Source organism: Echeneis naucrates, chromosome 7, assembly GCF_900963305.1.
Source record: "Echeneis naucrates chromosome 7, fEcheNa1.1, whole genome shotgun sequence".
Classification (NCBI taxonomy): domain Eukaryota; kingdom Metazoa; phylum Chordata; class Actinopteri; order Carangiformes; family Echeneidae; genus Echeneis; species Echeneis naucrates.
In genome coordinates, this window is record NC_042517.1 from 3,082,489 (window position 1) to 3,104,335 (window position 21,847).

The 21,847-nt window shown below is 43.9% G+C and overlaps 1 protein-coding gene across 2 annotated transcripts in view; it reads right to left on the reverse strand.

Moving 5' to 3' along the window:
- The window catches only part of acap3a (ArfGAP with coiled-coil, ankyrin repeat and PH domains 3a), a 57,757-nt gene that overhangs the window by 8,029 nt on the left and 27,881 nt on the right, over nt 1-21,847 (reverse strand). For both annotated transcript variants that reach the window (XM_029506021.1, XM_029506020.1), the window contains exons 3-18: nt 20,537-20,656; nt 19,730-19,783; nt 13,270-13,328; nt 12,811-12,994; nt 11,967-12,011; nt 11,792-11,887; nt 11,238-11,312; nt 9,599-9,610; nt 5,034-5,146; nt 4,104-4,155; nt 3,644-3,744; nt 3,148-3,259; nt 2,714-2,925; nt 1,257-1,326; nt 785-879; nt 469-686 (exon numbers count right to left, since the gene is read on the reverse strand). In XM_029506021.1, coding sequence (XP_029361881.1) covers nt 469-686; nt 785-879; nt 1,257-1,326; nt 2,714-2,925; nt 3,148-3,259; nt 3,644-3,744; nt 4,104-4,155; nt 5,034-5,146; nt 9,599-9,610; nt 11,238-11,312; nt 11,792-11,887; nt 11,967-12,011; nt 12,811-12,994; nt 13,270-13,328; nt 19,730-19,783; nt 20,537-20,656 — 1,618 coding nt within the window. The remainder of the gene's footprint in view (nt 1-468; nt 687-784; nt 880-1,256; nt 1,327-2,713; nt 2,926-3,147; nt 3,260-3,643; nt 3,745-4,103; nt 4,156-5,033; nt 5,147-9,598; nt 9,611-11,237; nt 11,313-11,791; nt 11,888-11,966; nt 12,012-12,810; nt 12,995-13,269; nt 13,329-19,729; nt 19,784-20,536; nt 20,657-21,847) is intronic.

Genomic DNA, 21,847 nt, shown 5'->3' on the forward strand with positions numbered 1-21,847 from the left:
GTGACAAGTGAGGAAACAACAACAACAAAAAAGGAATTACAATGAACTAGATTGTGCGACCACTTCATCGGCCTGCATCCAGTTAGTGCCTTTCATCATATTAATGAGATTCAAGTCAAATTCTTAAAAAACAGGACATTTTTTTTTGTTTACTTATGATCCCTCCACAAAAATCATTTCTGGATTATCTTGGCAAAGTTAGGACCACAATCACAACGGCAAAATCCCGCAATCTGCTCCAAATTAAATTTAAAGGGGAGTTATTATTTATATGTTTGATGCTGAATTCATATATATTTCTTCTAGACTGGTTAGTTAATTGCTATGAATGCTAAGAAGAGCCACGTAGCTATAGCAAAACTTATATTAATATAATACTCAATATTTATTTTTTTGAAATTCGAGCATATGAGTGGCACAAAAACGGAGGACTTTTTCACCAAAACAAACAAAGATCAGTCAAACTACCTGAGGAAAGGGTCGAAGGGGAGATGCTTCCGAGCTCCTGTCGGTATTGCCGCCGTGTTTTGGGTACGGTGGTGGCGCTGTTGTGTCTCCGACACTTCTTCACACTCCACCGCCGCTCCGGCTTCCTCTCTCCGTTGATGAGTATCTCTGTGGAGCCGAGCTTCTTCAGGAATTTCTTCTCCACATACTTCGCCTTAATCCAAGACTCTTTTTCCTGCCTGCGAGGAGCCACGCCACACGTGACAGATTTTTAGTGTTTAAAAGTAACAGGATAAAAAAAAAAAGAGTGTGGATGTGCTTTGGCGGTAATTCCTACCTTGAGCTGGTGGGTAAAGGTTTCTTCAGGCCTTGTTCTTGGTATGAGCCTTCATAGATGTGGTTGATGACGCTGTTTCCGAGCTCACACATCAACTAGAAGGAAAGATGATGGTGTCCAAACCAACTCTGAATTCTTACTGAGAGTTTCATGCTGACATTATAAAGCTACAATAAAGAGCCAAGCCAAGTGAGCTGACTGGTGGCTGTAGCTCCACATTTGAAGTATCCATCTTAGCTAACTGCTCTTATCTGAAAGGATTGGTTAGTCTAAAATACTTTAATTTTATTTCATTACTTTTTACTGTCCTGTTTCTTTTTTATTCACCTTTGCTTTTTGTGATTTTGAATATCTGTGAAAGGTGAAGACTGACTTTCACCAGGAAAGTGAGTATTTCTAAAATATTTTTATTACTTTTATTTAAATTACTTTAACAATGCAGTAGCCATAGATAGCCGCAGATTAAGTGTACCTTTAATAACTCCGGTTCCCATGAGTCCAGTGTGAGCGAGCGGACCTTCGAGCAGTGAACCCCGAGACTCCTGCAACAAAAAGTACACCTTGGGTTAAAAAATGTGTTCTGTGGTCAGACAACTTAAAGTTTGTTCCAGCTATAAGGAAGGCAGCAGAACAACAACAAAAAATCCAAAGTAGTTGGGACTCTTGTAATAAGATAGGAGGATTTTTTTTACAAATGAATAATACGCTGCGGTCGTGGATGGATCTACCTGACCTGAGATGTCACAAAGTGAAATAAAATTACGACAAAGAGAAACAGATGCTGACTGCAGACGTGCTGAATGTCTACAAATGTTTGAAACAACAACAAATAAGCACAAAACTACATAAATGCACAAACCCACAAAGATATACAAAATGATTAAGGAGACGTAAAGTTACACATCGATTGTACGCATGTGGAGTCACTTTCATTTTTGCTTCTACACAGGAAGAGTGTTTTACTTGTCTGTGCGGGGGGGCGGGGGGGCAATTTTCTCATCATCCATCCATGACTATGGTGTTGTGTAGTGACCTGGTTTGCCACAGGAGTGTCATCCAGGGGGAAATGAGAGAGGCCGCTCCTAATGTGATGCAAATGACTAAGTTCCACTGATGACGCTGTGTGGCATCCTGGCAACTGTGGCACAGCCGGCCGGGGGGGGTAAAAAAAACAAACCAAAAAAAAAACAACCCCACCCTGACACTGTTTCTCCCCTTCGTCTGCTCTGCATTGTAACAACAAGCCACGTCTGTTCTCGCTGTTAGAAGACGAGGCCGAGGAGGGAACATGAATATTCAGCAGGTGGGAACATACAAACACACACAGGAATGGCTTCAGGATTACACAACAGACACACAAAAGTCCTGAGGGTTATTTTTTTATTGCCCACTGGGAGCTTGAAAACTACCCTCAGTCACACAACGATGTGATGTAACCAAAGAGGAGCGCAGTGCACTCATCTGAAGAGAGCAGAAAGCGTCGTTGCATCATGTTCACCGGATCTGATAGTGAACTGAACTATTCAGACTTCTTCACTCTGTGTGTGTGTGTGTGTGTGTGTGTGTGCGTGTGTGTCTCAGCTGTGGCCATTCGTCTTCTCACTTCCCTCCCATCAATCAAGGCCAAGCTGATCCAACGCGCAACGTACTGCACTTTAATCCCTTCAGCAGCGTGCACAGGAACGTGCGCGGACAGCCGCCAGCACATTATTCCCTCAGAGCCAGCGAACCACACAGCACATGGCTGCTGTGTGACATCAAGGTCGTGACGGCTGCCAACATTACAACCACTTTGGAGGCTAACTCGGGTCCAATAGACTGAGTGACATCAACACTTGACTTCCAACGACATCCGGATATTTTCCTGTCGACTAAGATACAGATGTTTTGTTTTGTTTTTTTTTTTTTTTGTTTATTCGCAGACTCTACCTGTGGATGCCGGAGCACTCGATGCACAGCAGGATGCCCAGGTTGATGGAGGCCCAGCGAGGGTCGGCCTGGCCGCAGTCGCAGCACTGCTCATTGCCGGGCAGACACTGGATCCTCTGCAGGATGGTCTCCCCCCCCCGGCCGCTGCGGTCCCGGGGCTCACTGGCTGAATCGATGCTGCTCGTGGACGGGGACGCGGTTCTGTCCAGATGCTAGATATAAAAACGCAAGATTGATCTGAGAGGTTCGAGCAAAATGTTCAGCTCACAGCCGAACGGATAAATATAAAAAAAACAACTAAATTCTCAAACGGGAAGATTTGCTGCTTTTGAGTCAATCTGTAATTTCCACCACTGCAACAAAGCACTAAAATATCAACAACAAGCTACAAAAAAAACAAAAGAGGGCTTCAGGAAACCAGAATGGTGACGTACCTCGATGTAGTAGGTGTCAGGGCTCTCTCTGTAGGCCGAAGCGATGCTCGCTTGAACCGCCTGGATCCACGCCTGCCTCAGCTTCTCCGATTCGGCCTGAAGCATACAGCTCCTGTTCGCCAAACAGTCCAAGTATTACTAAACGATAAAGTTACTCGTGACACCTCGACAGAAGTGTTTAAGAGCAACAATAAAACACTGCAACTAAACAGCAGCAGAAATGAGCCAAGTCATATTTCTGTATCTCGACCATGGACTGAAGTTAATTCCCACCAGGGGCGTGACTCTATTGGACTGAAACTGGATTGAAATCTATGGGAAAATGGCCCTACTTCTCAGGTATTTTCCTCATGAGTTTCTGGTCTTTTACGTTTTTTGAACATGAAAATTCAAGGAAACCCCATTTTCATTAGGATATATCCTCTGAGGAGGATGAATGTGATATTTTGTTATACAAAGCAGATGTTGCCACTCTGGCAGCAGGACTGAGCCTTACTTGGAGGGGGACACAACCTCAAAGCAGAACCTCCTCTCGATGTCCTCACACGGTTTAACAGAACACAGACGGAGGTCTTCCACCACCACCGTCAGAGAGTCCTGCCAACACACAACCAACCGCAAACATAAAACAGCTGTACCGCGCTGATAAGACATTTCGAAGCCAGAGGCTGGCTGACCATTAGATATCTACGCACGCTGATGTCGAGCAGAGAATTGAAAATGACCTGAAAAGCACTCGGGCCTGTGCTCCCCGTCAAGGCTTAGATTGAGTGCTCACGAATGGGCAGAGACTCACAAACAGAGACTCAGCGAACAAGTAAGTGATGATGGATTTCAGCAAAGACTGCCAAAAGGTTCGAAACATTCAACAGCACCCCATTAACGTTGCACTTATCCCCTTGGAGCTCATGCTGCTCCGGTGGAAAAACAGATAGCCGGAAGATTGATGGACTTGCCTTGAGTTTCTTCTGATAGACCAGCTGACTGTTCTGTATGGAGAACCATCGTCTGGAGGGGGAGATGGGGAGATAAATAAAACATGTTTTAAATGGATATCCTCTCGATGCTCAAGGGTCAGCATGCAAAGGTGAACCGCTGTAAACAGCAGTCACATCAAAACCAAGTAAAAGCATCACCGAGCGAAATGGGTTTCACTCGTCACGGCACACGATCCTGATCATGTGATAGAAACAAGCTGGAAAAAAAACATTCTCTGTAATCAGAGACATTATCGGTGACATTTCACTGACAATGTAGTAACATACTATTTTCATATCATAATATTAGAGTGTCAATCTAAGAAATCAATAAACTTCAGACAATATATTACATACAGCTGAAGAAAGGACTTACTCATCCCTTCTTACTCCTGAATGCTAGCTGAGGGCTGAATTTTGGCAACATTAAAAGTGTCCCATATTAGCCTTTAGCATTTCCTGTTTGCAACGTACACCGTGCATGCATGAGCAGTTATCAGCTGACTGCAGGAAAAATAAAAATGTGCAGATTCACAGATTCACAGATTCACAGTTTTTAAGTAGATTTCTGAATGAAAATTGACATAATTTATACATTCAGATGATGCCTGTCACCTCAAATCTTAGTTTGTCATGTTTGTGTTTGCTATATTAAGCATATATTATATTCACTGTATGTTAACCTGCTTTTCCAAATATTCAAACAAACAAACAAAAACACACAGATTTAAACCATAACTTTTACACAAACACCAACAGATCTGTTCACACGTCACTAATACGATGTTACATTTTGCTTTTCTGGAATACAAATACTGTGTTATATGTGAGTATTGTTTTACCATCATTTTAATTTGTCTACTAATGCGATTCGTCACAAGAAATACAGAAATTTTCCGCGTTAGTTACCTGTTCCAGGTCTTAAAAGCATTGCTGGCCCTCTTGAAAAGGTACCCCTCCATCACCACACCATTAGGAGCGTCCACGTTGAACTCCACCTTCGAGTCGTCATATGAAAAGTCCTAAAAGAATGAGAGCGAGACTCCAACTGTCAGAGAAAAGGTTCACAAACATGCTGATGCCTGGCAGGATGTTGCCCTGACCTTTTAATGGCCAAACGGGAAAGAAAACACACATTTTCCCTTCTCTGTGCCGACGAGGTTGCACTTTTCCTCGAACACCAGCGGTAGTGGATGTGTACTGTACATTCAGTCCATAAACCAACCGAATCATCGGAAATTGTGCGACCATGTAGAAACTGTCACGTGGGAGGGGGGTCCATGTATGCATGTGGCGTTGTGGAGTTGCATGCCATCTTCCTGTGTGGCGCGCAGGGGTATTTCATAATTCGACAGATGTGAGTATGACGCAAATTATTACATAAACAGAGTGATTCATGAAAAAAAAAAAAAAAAAAAGTAAAATAACTCCCTAACCTCTTGATGACACACTCAGCATGGCACCCAACACGTTAATACCAGGCAACAGGAAAGTAGCACACAGATATTTAGCTCTGAGGGCAGAGTCATTCCTAAAATAAAGGATTTATCATCATTTAAAAATCTGTTTTGATGTTTTATGAGTGGAAAGCGAAATCAGACTAATGTAATATGCAGTGGGAACAGAATATTAACTTATCCAAAATTGAATTTCAACTTTGCTTTGCTTGCATCTGGTCCTGAAAATAGACCAAACCCCACCCCTCCACAAAATAGTCTGCTGCAGCGACCCATATAAGAAACAGCCTTCACTAACTGTTGTTTCATAAGAGGGTCTGTGCCCAGAGTGCACCATTAACTACGCGCTGCATGTTTGAATAATAGAACGACTCACTGCTCTCCATGTAATCACTGTCTCAACTTGTACGCACACGAAACAAAGGTCGTTGGAGTTGAACTGGGGTTTTCTCTCACAGACATTCTTCATTAATTTAATTTTTATCATGGAACGATAATAACTCAGCTCATTTTAATACTGAAGCCACAGGTTGTTGCAACAAGACCAAGAAGAAAAAACTAACATGGACTCTACATATTAAAAACAGTTTAGTAACAACTGAAAAGCAAAAAGATTTTTTTTTTTTAATGATTTGAGATTTTCATCAACAAGAAAGAATATAATAATGACATATAACACACAATGTTTTGTATATTTTCAGCAGAGATGAACATTGTAGAAAATGCAAGTGTGCATTAGATGGCATTTGAAACATACAGTGTGCAGAATGACAAGGAAAAGTATTTTTTTTTAATTAGACTGTGCTGAGAAAAAAGTAATGATGGGGATTTAGTCAGAGCCCCTCTCGCTTTGCAAACTATGAAGACGAAGCAATAATCACAAAGCCTTGAGAGGATCATCTAATATGGCTAATATGGATAATTACACGAGCAGTCACAAACAAATCAACGCACCAAACTGTGGTCCCAGCGGCAAAAGATCTTCATTTTCAGACGTTTGCTGTTTTCCAACAGCATGAAAAAGCACATTAAAAAGGGCTCCTTTAAAGGAAAAAACAAACAGGTCCCTCAGCACAGAAACATGCCCGTCTTCACTCTCTGAGAGCTGCAGATCTCACTGCAGCACTGTGCGTAATTCCAACACTGACATGTGTGTCCTGCGCTACAGCCACCTGCCTGCTGCCCTGTGAGCCTCAGGATTAGGACCAATTACCATACAGCTGCCAACGCGTCCATGGCAGGGTGCTGCGTGGAAGAATAGCGGACTGCACTGTAGCTGCTCTTGACCCAAAGACGAACAGGCTGCTTTGACGCGGGTCTGCCTCAGTTTCACAATTCCCTGAACGCACACCTCCCTCGCCGGAGAAGCTGGGAGTTTCAGCCACATGTTGACCCAGAGGCAATCAATACAGCCTGCAGCCAAGATCACTGAATACATCTGAAGGTCAGAGTGACCATTTAGACTCTCACAATCAAACTCCCTGCAGTGCAACCTTCAAGTCTGTGATGAATCAAGTCAGTGCAGCTTACCTTCAGCTGTCTGAAGCCTCTGATTTCTGAATAAAGCGCAGGAGGCGAGGCTGAGCGAGAGATGCACACTCTTCTGGTACTCAAGCCCACAATAAAGATCATCTATTTTTAACAATGCAACATCACACAGACAGAAACCGAGCATCTGTGAATTATTGAACGAGCGGGGGGGAAAACAGAGGCTTCCAAATGTCCCGAGCAAATAAGTAAGTTGTTGTGGAGCAGCTGGGCGGAAAAAATAGAAAAACAGACTAAAGCAGGCAACAAGCCCTGATGCTTCGTCCACCTGCTGCTCTACGTACGAGCAAAACAAGGCCGCAGAGCTACGGCACCAAATGGGGAGCCCAGTTGGTAGCACTGATCGCTCAGCCTGCTGTGATGTCTCTAAGATCCTTCTGTGTCTCACTATTAACTGACATCTGCTAAACCAACTTCCACTAATCCCCAACACAACTGGTCAGCTTGCCTGCGAAGTTACAATCAAGCCAGGAAACACAGGGGGAAAAAAAAAAAAAAAAAAACCCAAACAAATAAACCAAATAACACAAACAAGAATAATAAAAAAAACAGCTTGCACACACGTGCCAGTCTGAATGGCACAGCCTGGAGGTAAGCTGCAGATTTTGGGGTGAGACTATTAAAAACAAAACAGACTGTTGCATTAATCAGACGTGATGAGGTAAAAGCATGAGAACCGACCTGTGGCGACCAGACGGGGTTCAACTTAATGCTTTTTATTGCTAAATGAGATTAAACGAGAGTCTACGGGAGCAAACGTTCAACGGCTGCAGATCAGTGATCGGTGGCAGACAGGAAAATCTCCCTCTTCATGTTCAGGGGAGAGAGAGAGAGAGAAATAAAAAAGTTTTCTCTGAATCCTGAACGTCACCGTCTCCTCTAATGAGCTCTGGTCGGACACAAAAGGGATGTTGAAAGGTTGACAGACTTCAAAAAGCCACCACTTTAATCAAGGGAACACATGTGATGTCACATTTCAGCGTTTGGCTTTCATCTGATGAAGTCATCTAATGAAAGGCTTAAAATGCCACGTGTGAATAATAATAAAAAAAAAAAAAAAAAGAGAGCAGTAGTTTGACTGTTGTTTTTTTGTTTTTTTTTTTAAACCCAAACTGGTTTATTTATTTGATAAATGTGCTTTTTCTCTCTGGAGCTGCAGTCGGCTCCCAAAAAAAAAAAAAAAAAAAAAAAGGAGAATACTGCTGGAGTTCACACTGAGGACAGAAAAGTGGCTCAGTGCTGGTTTTCTGTTTGTCAGAGCTCATTTTCAAACCGTGTCGTCGGTTTAAGCAGCACTGGATTTGAACTTCTCGCCTTCTGCTGTCCTCCTGGGAGGCGTCCCGACTTTTCATACATGGTTTGGGGACAGTTCGTTTGAACGAAGCACTGAGACGATCCATTCGCTTTGTCTGACACCTCCGATCTCAAACAAAGTCTTTTCTTTACAACCGGAGTCCGAGACTTTTCTGCCCGCTGCTGCCTTTTCATTAATTTCATTCTAGATGATTTATTCATATCTGGCGCCGCGCTGTTTCTCCCCATTTATCAGTTTTAATTTACTGCAGCATATTTTCATCCTATCTCAGTTTCTCTCCGTCTCCTGGATGTTCGCATCTCTGTTGTGGTTTCACGCTTTGCTGCTCGATGTGGAGGGTTGTCGACTATCATAAAGAGCGAAAATATTTAAACGTTATTTCATTCCAACATCTCTCGGGAGTGTGAGGGAGTTAAAATAAACGCAGCCAGGCTTCCCGGCCAGCATGTAGAGCCGGCAGGCCTCTGACAGGACTTCTCCATTAAATCTGTGGTTAAAAATGAATGTGGTTGGCATTTAGATGCTTTCCCTGCTCTGTGTGCGGCCCCGGCCACAGGTGGAGCACTTTAACTCCCTTCTTTTTTTTTGTAACAGCTGCCTCTTTTGTCCTGTGCAAGTTTGCACAAGTCTTATTGCAAATGCGGACAAGAAGAAGTAACTCTCGTTATCGGAGAGAGAAAAGAAGAGCGCCGTGTAGGGTTCGGTTTTAAAAGCAGCTGGGAGGCAAATAAGGGAAATATGAAACACGCTGACATTCCGCACCTTTTCCTTCATTATTTTCAGATTCAGGAAGTTTACGCTTGAGTTGCGGCGCGCGTCGGGAAGAACAAGACGAGAAGGCGAAAACAGAAGCTGAGTGACCTATTTCTGAGCAGCAGAAGCATCTTGAGCATACAATAATTACACTGCTGTTCATTTCAGGACACTCTCTCTGCGACGGGTGGTGTGACAGACGGTTCCCATTCAGGCTGTCTCTGATTGTTCTGTAAAAATGCTTCAGGACTCGTCAGGCTCTCGGCCTGCCCTCAAGGCTTCAGCTGGGGGGAAACTTTAAAGGGGCTTGCTAACGTTCTGCACTAACACCTTCTGAGCGTGCCGGACCAAAAGATGTGTTTCAGGTCAAAGGTGGAAACTGAGAGAGGAAAACAACTCACCTGCATGAGGGTCTGAGAGGAGATGGTGGCATCGGGAACATGCAGAGAAGAAGAAGAGAGAATATAACGTTAGTCACCTAAAGCAGACTGGCTTACATGGGGATAATCTTTCAGGTTGAATGCACCTCTGATTATCCTCTTTACCGCCCCCCCAACGGTAATGAAGCTTCCCATCACACTTCCTCCACCTCCTCTGTCACCCTGCTATCTTTATGCTTTCACGCGTAGTCACCTGGTGACCTTGTTCACTGACTACGTCTACTACTCATCCCTCGGCGATGGACGGCGTATGAAGCTCAGAGTCCAACAGATCAATAACTGGTCCTTCCCCGTGGCTCCGTCCACAGAGCTGTCTGACAGATGGTCACTGATCCTGCAGAGGAGCCAGACACCAGACCACCCAAAACCGATTTTTTTTTTTTTTTTTTGGCTTTATCAAAGACAGGAAGTGAACCCTACATTTGTGAATTCGAAATAATCATCGGAGTCTCTTTGAATGTGTAAAATTATTATCATATTTTATCAAAGTAATAAGTAAGGTAGTCATCATTCAGAGTAAATTTAAATAAGAATAATTTAAATGATAACTACTTCATTCATAGAGCAGACATTCATGGTCCCCACAGGAAGAACAATAATGGCTTTTTCCTTTAGCAGCACAAAGTGGTGAATGTTTGTAGTTCAGTCTCAAATCTCTTCATAAAAATGTATGACAGATATTCAACGTCCCCAGATGTTACAGTCTAATTTCTTTAATAAGCCTTTTTTTTTTTTTTTTTTCCAATGAGCATCAACTTGATGTCAACGATTTCTGGTTCTTTTGTTTTTGTTTATGACCTAATAACTGCAAAGTTACAGACAGTCCCATTAGTCCCATCAAAATGCTAGAAACAACGAGACATTGAAAAGTTTTTAAAGGCTCCTTAAAATCTAAATGCTGCAGGTTAGATTCCACAGCAGTCCAACTCATATCCGGGTTGCATGAAAACCACAAATGTGAAATTCGTTATGACGCTAAACCAAAGCTGAGCTGAAACTCAAATGTATGAACTCAGTTAAATTATTTTTCAGTCCAGTCAGGTGGAGGTGGTTGAAAATCCTCAGCAAACGATAGCATCAGCACTTTAAAAGTGCTACAACAGACAACAGTGGGATTAATATCTCCTTAATACCACCTGATTTACTGCTGGACTGTGTTTGAGAGATTAATCAAACACTTCCCAGCTGCCCAGGTCTAATCCCTCCCCAGTCACAACAGACGGGGCCAAGAGAGGCCACGTGGAAGACCTCAGATCTCAGAGATGTGATGCCATTCACACTCTATTAACGTCTCAGCATAGCTCGGAGTTAACCCGCCAACCTCGCAGACAAAAGCCAAATGCATCAGAATAATTTAACTTCCCGAATCCTTTCGTCTTCCTGCCTCTTGTCCTTCTTTTAGTCAGGCTGTTTTTTAGTATTAGAGGTGCATTTTGAGGCCACGATGTACAATCATATCACATTTCACTCATGAACATGATGTCGGATGGAAAACTGGATTAAGCAAGTGAAAATTACCGATTCGATAAATGTAAGAGTTCTGAATACTTTGTAGGCCGCTGTTTAAATGTTTAAAGACTGCAGTCAAATAGGAACTCACCCTCTGTTGAATGGTGGCATGTTTATGCTCCATTTCCCTCTTCTCCATGGCCGAGTCGATCACCAGCTGATCCAGCTGGAAGGAAAACAGGTGCAGTGTCATTTTAGTAGAACTCAGATAAACCGTGCATCCACCCAACTCTTCGTTCAGCTGTGATGTAGCTCCAACGCATGCAGCAGGGCTCTAACACTTGCAGCTACAGGCAAAGCTTCCAATGGCACGTTAGGTCAGCGTTTGGTAATGAAGCATTGATTTGGTTCTCCTGCTGCAGCAACCTGCTGTGTCAAACAAGTAGTCGCACAATCACAATCACAATCACAAGCTCCAAACAGCAATAGTGGAGCCCCTGTTTTGTTTTTTGTTTTTTTTTACAGTAAGACACAAGTGAAATGCAGGAAGGAAGATCTTTATGAACTAAATGGTAATAAAAATCCAACCAAAACTCAGATGTTTCAAACATCAGTTGGGAAGCGAACAGACAGATTACGCAATCGGTGAATCAATAGGTGAAATGGGGATGAATCCAACTGTAATTCAGACGATGAGCAGCTCACCTCAGCAGCCAGTTTCTTCATGTACGGGTCGATCTCGTCCAGCAGGTTGTAGCCCTGCTGGAACAGGGAGTACTGGGCGTTCATGAATGACAACATCTGGATGGGACAGAAGCAGCAGTTGTCAGACATTACAGCGTTTGTATGTGGGATACATTGTGCATCTGAGTCGACTTACTGCATCGAGGATTTCAAATTTCTTCTTCGCCTGGAGGACATTGATCTGTAACAACAACAAAAAAAAGATGTTCAGACCTGCTGGCTACAGTAAAAAACTCCCTCTAGTGGACAATATCGTTCTTGGTCTAATTGTGTAACCCTGATTTCGTTGTGTGGGGAAGAAGCGGGAAACAAACCTCTCTCTGTATGAATGAAACGTTAAATACAGACAGTCCTGATCCCTGCGGATGGATTAAAGCCTCTGCATTGTATCTGCCGACCAATACAAACCTAAATGAACATTTGAGAGGTCACCAACCAACAGCTTTGACCTCTTCCGCCTTGAGACACTTTTCAGCTAAGACTCAAAAAGGGGTGAGATGTCTGAGAGCGGTGAGAGACGGCTGGCAGCAGACAAAAATCAAGCGGTCACACTGAATCGGGCTCTTTGTTCCCGCGGGACGTCTTTGGGTAGAAGGTTTACAACTTGTGGGCAAAAATAAACGCTCGCCGCTTTGGAGCAGAGCGCGGAATGTGTCAGGCAGATCAGAGAGACGGACGCAGACGTGGCCGCGGGCCCAACGGCTACGTCACGGTCACTCCTCAGTTGTACAGCTGGGAATAATCCCTCCAGAAGAAATGTAAGTGAGTCGAAAACAGCGTCAGATTGTTCTCGCTCCGTCAGGAATATTTGACACAAAAGGTCCCTTCTTTGCAAAAGAAGCGGTAGATTAGGTTGGCTTTTATAATCACAGCATGAACACTCAACCTTGAAACAGATCCATCACATTGCCTTCCTAATTTTCCAGTAGACTCTAAAGTCATCTCCATGTTTTCTAATAACTGCTGATCGTTTCTCTGACCTGCAGTACGTAGTCCAAGGCGAGGTGTCGGAAGCACTTGCGGGTGATGCTGAGCGTGCTGGTGGCTTCCTCGACCTCGTGAGGCTTGTTCCTCGGCGCCTGAGCGTTCTTCACCTGCGCTATTTCCATATCCTCACGCACCCGATCGAAATGCTTCTTGGTCTCCTTGAACTTCCGAACATCCCTGTCGGACAAAGACGAGGGGAATTTTTCATAAATCCGCAGAACAAAAACCTCCTTTAGATCCATATTTAATGACACAACTGACAAAATACCTGGGGTGCAAAAGGTGGCTCCCTGCTTAATATTTAAAATCCCCCAAAAAGGTTTTCAGGGGTTAAAAGTGCAACTCTGCATTTCAGAGGTTGTGGAGTTTGCCTTTTTCTACCTGTGCTGAATGTTTCATAGGTATAAAAAGCTCTGCGGGGCTCACGTGGCATGAGGTGGAGGTGTACTCACTCTTTCACAAAGTTGTGCAGCTGCTGCTTCACAGACCTCTGAGCCTGATCGAACAGAATCTGAAACGGACAGAAGGAAGAGGTTAGTGTGTGTTAAAATGCATTAAGACATTGAGACACTTGGTGTTAAAAACTTCTGGCCACGCTTGTTGGAAAATGCTAAAATGTTCTTTCTTCAGCCATTTAGAGCTCAAACCGCAACTTTTTGTTGGACTTCTGTTGTAATGTGTGATTTTAAATATCATTTTGTAGCGCAAGCAATAAGTCGGCAGCAGTTTTAAGACTGCTGTGGTTGAGGTTTTAGATGCTTTTAGCTTTTAGATGTACCAAAAATAACATAAAGTACTCTATTTTCAGTATATTATTGAATTACAGTCACCACAACATTAATGGTGCAGCTGGTTTCCCCCCAAAAAGCCAAATAAATTTAATCTTACTCACATTTAATTTGTCAAGATATCACAGTTTATTTATTGATAATTTTTTTTTAATTTTTTTAGTCTAAATCTGCAAAACAACGCTGTCAAATAATGAAAAGGTGGTAGGAACACACACTCCAAGCACCTCAAAATCAGTCTGCACCTTAAAAAAAATGCACTCAGCTTCACAACAAAACACTCCTGATATTTAATGCACAACACTTTTGGAGGGAAACCAACAGCAGCAACATGTATTTTCAACCAACAGAGGGTGACAAAGCACAACACCCCCGCCCCCCTCACTCACACACACACACACACACACACACACACAGTGTATTCAAAAGATGCTAATCAGCCCTTGATGCCTGTTGGAATGACTAGAAGAGGAACGTCGCTGCGGCACAAACACAATAACAGACTGCCTTTAGTGAGGTGTTCTGAGGATCCCTCCTCCTCTGAGCACATTGTCTGATCGCTGCTGCTGCTGCTGTTAAATAGGTCACTCGGGCAGAGAGGGAGAGAGAGGAAGTGAGTGGGAGGGAGGAGTTTTTCTTTTTTTTTTTTGGTTTAATGTGACACTGCAGAGTCGGCATCCAACGCAGGGTGCAAACCCTCTCAGGCAAATTGCTGCTGCTGCCCGTGTCCCATCAACACAGCTGAGCAGCCGCACTGGATGAAGGGCTTGCGTCCTCATCCGGCCTCAATAATTGGATATACACAACTGTGTGTGTGCGTGGATTAGAAGATTTGAGTTTATAAAACTAGGCTTATGGTAGTTTTAACCGAGGGATTACAGGAGCTGATGACGATTAAGATACTTCTCCATTGTCGCCGCTGCAGGTGGTGCACAGAGGCGGCCACTTAGCAGAATAAGAATAAGTAATTTGACCAGACTTCAAAATACAAATGTGGCTCAGATGGAAGCGGCTGGTTTTTAATGTGTTCCTGCCACCACCTCTAAGAGCAAAGTGTTTGTTTTGATCGCGGGTTCAGGCCTCATTTTATTGCTCTATAAACTCACTGGGTCTAAATGCGTGTGAAAGTGGGAGAACAAAGAAATGCCCTCCTCCCCTCCATCACCACCACCACCACCACCATTCGTGCTTGTTGCTTTGTGGCTCTGTCTTCACAACCGAGAGCATCCACTTCGTCATATGTGATTAACCAACAGAGGAATCCCTCTGATAGTCCACCAGACCAGACTTTTCCGAACGCGCCAGCAGGTGAGTCAGTGTTTCTAGTAAAGTAAAGAAAGTGCTTTTAATTGCCTCTTGCAAGGTGCCATTTTCACATGTTTCCTAGTTTGTGTCTGCCCTCCACATGTGGTCAGTGTGTTTCCCCGGAGGCATTTTAACAAGCTCTCAGAAAAAGGGATAAGTGAGAGCTGAGGAGTTTGTGTCATGGAAGGCCCACGCGAACTCGCAGCAGCTCAAAACAAAAGATCGGCAGGGCGGTGATGTGCAGGAGCCGTAAATACCCCAGTGTAAGATTAGACCGGTGCGGACAAAGGGCTGAGGGGGATGTGGCCAGTGGCTCAAAGTAAACCACAGTCTTAAAATGTTATGAATTCAACAAGTGGTCCTGCATTCCTGAGCTGACACCCAGCTCTCACTGGACACATATTTAACACCCAAACAGACTATAAAGGGAGGAAGGCATGTCCAACCTTCAGATATACGATATGCCTAAAGGAAAACCGGATTTTAATTAGCTTGTCTAATACTTCAGCATCCTGGGAACGATGGCGGACGTTGGCGTTTGGTTTGGATGGACTGGCGTGATGCTTCGCTGTCATGATGGCCGACTGCTAATCATATATAAAATCATACATTTAACATTTTGCCGTAATCATCACTGCCAAATATTAATCCAAGTACAATGTACACACTCCATAGCCAAAACCACATTTAGGAGTGTGTGAGCTACCGCAATATTTATTCACATCTCAACTTCAGCATGCTTGGTGTTTAAAAAGACGTCTGCTTCAGAGGAGCGTGTTCTCTGTGACGCTGCTCTCTGCAGACTACTACTGAAAATCAGTCACATTTATGAATGAAGCCTCGCTCTGTTTGGACGTGAAATCCTCTCACCAATTACAGACTATCGCCACATTTTTGTCTCATCAACGGACGGATCAACAAACACAACAGAGGTGGTACGTGGCCAAACAGAAGAAAACATGTCAACCCTGTTTTAAGGCAGGCAGGGTTGTCTGGCACAGGTTCACATTCCTGATATCAGCAACAAGGAATGAGACGCCCTCACAATGGACCACTGTCCTGACTGTCGGTTTTGCCAGTTTCCCTCCCATTCCACGAGCGTGTCGGGACACAGACTGATCCAATGACATCAGTTGAGCAATTATCTTTGGCCCAGTTGGCGCTCCAGAGTAAGCACGCAACTTCCTTCCAAGCGCCTCTGTTACATTGATGAGAAAATACCATATGTGATGAGAAAAACTGTTGTTTTCAGACTTTATCCTGGAAGGGTTTTATATTCTATCCAGGAAAGTAGCCAACTTCACGGTCTAATCCCGCCCTCCGACAAAAACGCTTTGGCCCGTAGAGAGAAAAAAATAAAAACCAGAATCGTACCGCAAATCTGCCGTAGATAACAATATCAAAGTCTCATAATTAAACACAGCTATCCATGTAATGATGGAAATAAGGAGGCAAAACACACAACAGAGAAGAACACAACCCCCCCACAGCTCCCTGGATAAACAATTCTGTAAAAATGGCTCATGAAACTAAAGCTGACACCTGCTGCAGGATTTATTACTCTGCTTATTTTACATCTAAATATAACCCGGTGGTATCCAAACTTTTTCAGGCATTGACCCCCCCATCCCTAAAAGAAGCCAAAAAAGATCACGCCCACCCCCCAAACTCGAAAACGGGGCATCTATAGAAAAGATCCATTTTGGATTCCAGCCAGATGAAGCGCCTGATCGGCAGCATCGTGTTTATTTTCTCTACACAACGCTGTTGGTGCTGCGTGTTAATGACAGAGAATGGAAAATGCCTTCCCATTGTGTCTTTGCTTTGTTTTCCCGTTTCCAAATATAACGGCGACGCTGGCATTGGCATCCCAAACGGGGATCCACTCACTCGTTTGGTATGCAAAGCCTGCTACGTGAAGATATCTGTTCTATTCAAATGACAAATGACACCGCGTGTATTCGAAAAACGTGCTTCAGAATCACATGTAACACAAATTCCTCCTACCTACTTCACAGCCCCCCCCCGTTCCCGACCCACTGTACATAAAACCGTACATTAAGACTCGGCAGCTCGGATGTCTCCCTTTGCATCGCTCTGCGTCGGTCTCCCCTCATTTCTAATAGATGCTGAGAGAGTCAAAGCGAAGTCAATAATTTATTGGGTGTTCATATGGAGTTTCATGCTTGAATTAAACAGGGGCTGTCAAAATGTTGGCCTGATTCTGCTGATGCTTCTGCCCATTTGAAAGAAAACCCAATTCTTCTGAAAGGAGTAAGGGAAGAAGAAGACGGAGCCACACTCGCCCAAACAGAGCCCGTTTGTTCTGTTGTGTGGTAATAAGCCTGGCAAGGGAGCCAAGCTATCAGGAAATGAAGGCAAGCCAAGGGCCGAGACTCTTTCATGCTGCTCTTGTCTCTGTGCGTTCGCTGTAAACCCTGAAACACGCCGTTTGTGTTTATTTGGTGGGCTTTTAAAGGCGTCTGAGCGCACATTTCGACAAGGAAAGTTGGCACTCAAGAGGCCCCGGGTTTCGTACGGCGCTATTTCATATTCCTGAGCGTCTGATGCATCGAGTGAGCGCGGGAAAACATGGACGCGGAGGGACATCCGTCACAAGTAGCAGCTATAACCATCATCATTTCTTATTCATCGGAGCTCTGCTGGAGTCCCCTCGGCGGCAGGAGGAGCTGCACGCTCAAATGCACACGGCGTCTTTCCTGATTAAAAGATGAACATGTTTAAAGATGTTGACAGAAAAAAAATGTCACAACTTGACCAAATACAAGCCTCTCGTGTCAGCAGCTACCTCCGCTCGCCCGCATTGAGGTCAAGCCGTCGCAAATATTGTCATTTCTGGGAACCTTTCCTCTCTGGGGAAATGCTCTTATCGGCCAGCTGATCCCCGGTCAAACTCGCTCCGCTGCAGTCTCCAAAGGGTGACACACTGAAACGGAGACGCCGTCATCCTCGAACAAACCAAATCGATGAGCCATTTCCTGCATCAGTGTGAGACAGAGCATCAATAATCCCAAAGGCAGCTTCTTCATCATGTCTCATGTTTTATCGGCGATCATGAGCTCCTCGAGTTTAGATTCCTCCCCACGAAACGTCTCGCACACCAAGCTGAAGATGATCACCTTTCTGACGGACGGTATATCAGAAAGGACGCAGACTCCAGGGCTGAAAGGTGAGGCCCATGCTGAAGTGCCTTAAGCCTGTGCTTTCCAAGTCAGATAGTACTGAAGTCTATGGGAAAACAGCCCATATTTTCACTCGATTTATTCCCTCTGTAAACATTTTCCCAAGCAGTTTATGGCCTCGGTGTCTAGTTTAACGTCTTCTTCAATATAACATGATGCTCATTTTTTTTAAATGTTGGAAATTAGATCGTTATGCAGGGTAAGCATTTGGCAGGAAAGGAAACTCCTCGCTCGCAAAACCAACGGGTGACGTCGTGGGTTAACAACTTGCCTACCCAAGTGCTTCTAGTATTTATCACTCCTAATGATGGGAGGCGTCTAACAACTGAATAAAAGTTTTATTCTTCTACAGAATTTACACTTTTGTTTTTGCGCTGATTGAGCAAACAAGACGTGGTGTATTAAGGTGGGAGACATTTGGACAGAAACAGACTGTTGCCTGGTTGCGGACTTGGCATCTAATTTTTTCTTCTTCTCGGGAACCTACTCATCACTTTTCCTTCTCCTCAACCACACAAACACACCGTATACTGTAAGAGCACCCTGTTGTGTGGTCGCACACCATCGACAGTCACGCACATCCATACTGCACACATATGTAACGCGCTGTGACATGTCAAGGTCATAAAGGGTCAGTAGTGTCCAACGGCTGGGGCTGAGCTGCGTCCGTCTGACCGACCCGAGCTATTAACCCTCCATTTGTAACGATAAACTCCCTGCACCAACAGAATGGGAGCGAACGGGGAGGAGGGATTTACGACGACACGTCTTCGTTTCAGCTTCAGAGAGGAATGTGGTCCGCACACACAGACACACACAGACCCACACTGCACTTTATGGCATCATCAAGCACGCAAAGGGTTCAAGCTAATGGACTTTAACGGGGCTTGGAGGGGCAGGATCGGGGGCAGAGGGTCAGGAGCCACGAGGGCGGGGAGGGGCGGGGGGGTAGGTGACGCATCAGTGAAGCACATGCTCCATTTACCAACAATACAGAACAACGTGAAATACAGTAACGTGAGGAAAATGTTGATTAAAAACAGTCATCACACGGTGGACTTTACGGCACCACGTTCTTCCAGGGCAGCTTTTAGAAAGGGGATGAATCGTGGCTTTATTAATGGGCGGTTTACTGTGTAATGGATCAGCTGTGAGAGAATTTTTCCCAGCTTGTAAACACATCTGACAGCTGATATCCATCTAATAGCCCTTCATTTTAACCACCCATAAAGCACCACTCAGAAGCATTTAACACGTTGATTACAGCACATCATAATGTAGTCTGCGCTGTATCACTGTGTGATGATGACTGCGCACTACGTAGACCAGGATAAAAACTTCTTCGTACGGGGATTCAATAACCAATACGGGAATTTAAAAAACTAAAACTAAATCATGATGATCTAAGTGGGAAACCTATCAGTGTAATTTAATGAAAGATGGTTTTTTTTTTCTCTCTCTCTTCTTCAAATTGCTGGTCACATATTTCCTTTTTGTCATTTTGAGATGTGATGACGCTCTGACTGACAGCTACATGACTGAAGGTTACACAGAAATCACCAGTGCTGCTGTGCCAGTCTGTTGTATCAGGAGCATGTGGGGACAGCCGAACTCACCATGTGGTAGTTGATGAGCTCCTGGAGGCTTTCCCCGCACTTCTCCAGGCACTCCTGCAAAGAGAAACAACACAAAGCTTTACTTTAACCAGACAACGCATCAAGAGATATCCTCATAACTGAAGCTGCATTTGCATTTGATGGTTCAGAGAAATATGTAAAAACTGTTGTCAACTAAAACCCAAATTTATTTGAATTCTCAGTGAAAGAAAACGAAAAGATCTGCAGTGCTACAATGAAGTCAAAGCTGGTTAATGTCAGAGAGGGAGACTTATAAGCTCTGGAGGATTTTTTCCCCTTGAACCTTGTACGGGAAAAGGAACTGTAATTGCAGGGCTGATTCAGATCTTTTTTCTTTTTTTTCTTTTTTTTTTTTTACAATGGAAACTACAAATATGAACAAGACTTTAATAAGAAACTCACAATTAGTCATCCAACTGAAGCCAAGAAGGCTTTTAATAGTATTTAACATAAGCAGCAATGAATACGGTCCAAGACGCTGGTGCCTCGAGTTGAGCCAGACACAAGTTTCCAGACCCGATCTGATCCTCACTTACTAATCTGTTAGTAATCAGGTTTACTCACACACACACACACACACACACACGGTACAGAGCTGTAAGGCTAACACCCAAAGAGAGGGAAAGTCCCCCACTGCTGCAGACACTGGTCGCAACAATCTGCTTCACTAAATGGCAGGAAAATATGACAAATAAAGAGAAAGAAGCCACAACAAAGACAATAACGGATCAAACACAGACGAGATGAGGCGACGTGGACGTGATCCCAGCTCGTCAGGAAACTCACAGAGATCATCTCATCCTTCTTGCACTGCTGGGACAGATCCCGGATGCCGTTGACGAAGAGTTTGTTGGCGCTCACGTACGCCTTCCCAGCTTCAATCATCCCACTGCATAGTTTCACCAGCTGTGGAGAGACAGAGTCGCGTTTAGGGGGCGAGCGACGAAGGTATCACTGTAGATTTCATAATTCATTTTGGTGCCGGATGGATTTCAGGTGCTGTTGAAGACAACGCCAACCACACCAGGAAGCACCATAAGAATCAAAAGGACAGTAATGCTCATTATCAGCACACACAACTCTGTTTATTGGCCTATTTTTCGCTTACAATTTCAACTAATTGGCAGAATTAAAAGGAAACTGAATGAGCTATTAGCAGTCGCTGTCTGTAAAGCAGCTGTGTACTCACAGGAGACTGTCCCCGGATCACACGGATACAATAGAAATCTTAAAAACGGGTTCTGAAATCCCTTTTTCATTGTTTGTACAAAGTGGATATTGGAGGCAATTATGTCCTCAGAAAGTGTAAGTGCGACTGGATGGAATCAATATGTGATTCGCGTCTGCGTGCTTTGATGTTTTCACTCATTCTTCTTGGATCTCTCTTCTGGCTTTCGCCTGTGAAGTGCAGACACAGATCACATCCTGTAGTTGTGGTTTCAATTGGTCAACAGAGTAAAACTACAACGATAATAAGAATATTTATTTCCTCATGAAATATCAAAATAATGAATTTGTCCAAATTGGGCTTCAGACTTCACCAACAGAATTATAACTCTATCACTGTAAAGAAAAATATATATTTTAACAGTAACAAATGTGGAAAAAAACAAAAACAAATAGCATCCTGGGTACAGCCTTGAGCGTTCCTTCATATGTAGATTTCTGTTTTACAAAAGCTCTGTGATACACAAATGAACTGAACTGGAGTTGGAATGCGACTGATCACTGAGGTGAAATCAACAGCATTTATGGCTCAACGTTGTTTTCTCAGCCACAAGAATTAAACTTCTGTCACCACATCAACATCTCCACATTTCTTCATATATATAATTATTATTTTTTTAAACACACATGAAGAAAGATGCATGTCCTGAAGCCCCACGCTTGTCGTCCAGCTACCTCCAGAGCTAAAATGCTGCTGGTGGGTGTGTTGTCATCCCGTATAACAGAAGAGCATGTAAAACTTATTAAAGTCATCCAGGCTCGGAGAATTGATACCAGACCCTGATAATTCAGCATGCACGTCTCCGTATGACTTGTATCTCCACCACATGCTGTCACGTATTAGAGCGAATATGCAACATTTTCTCTGCA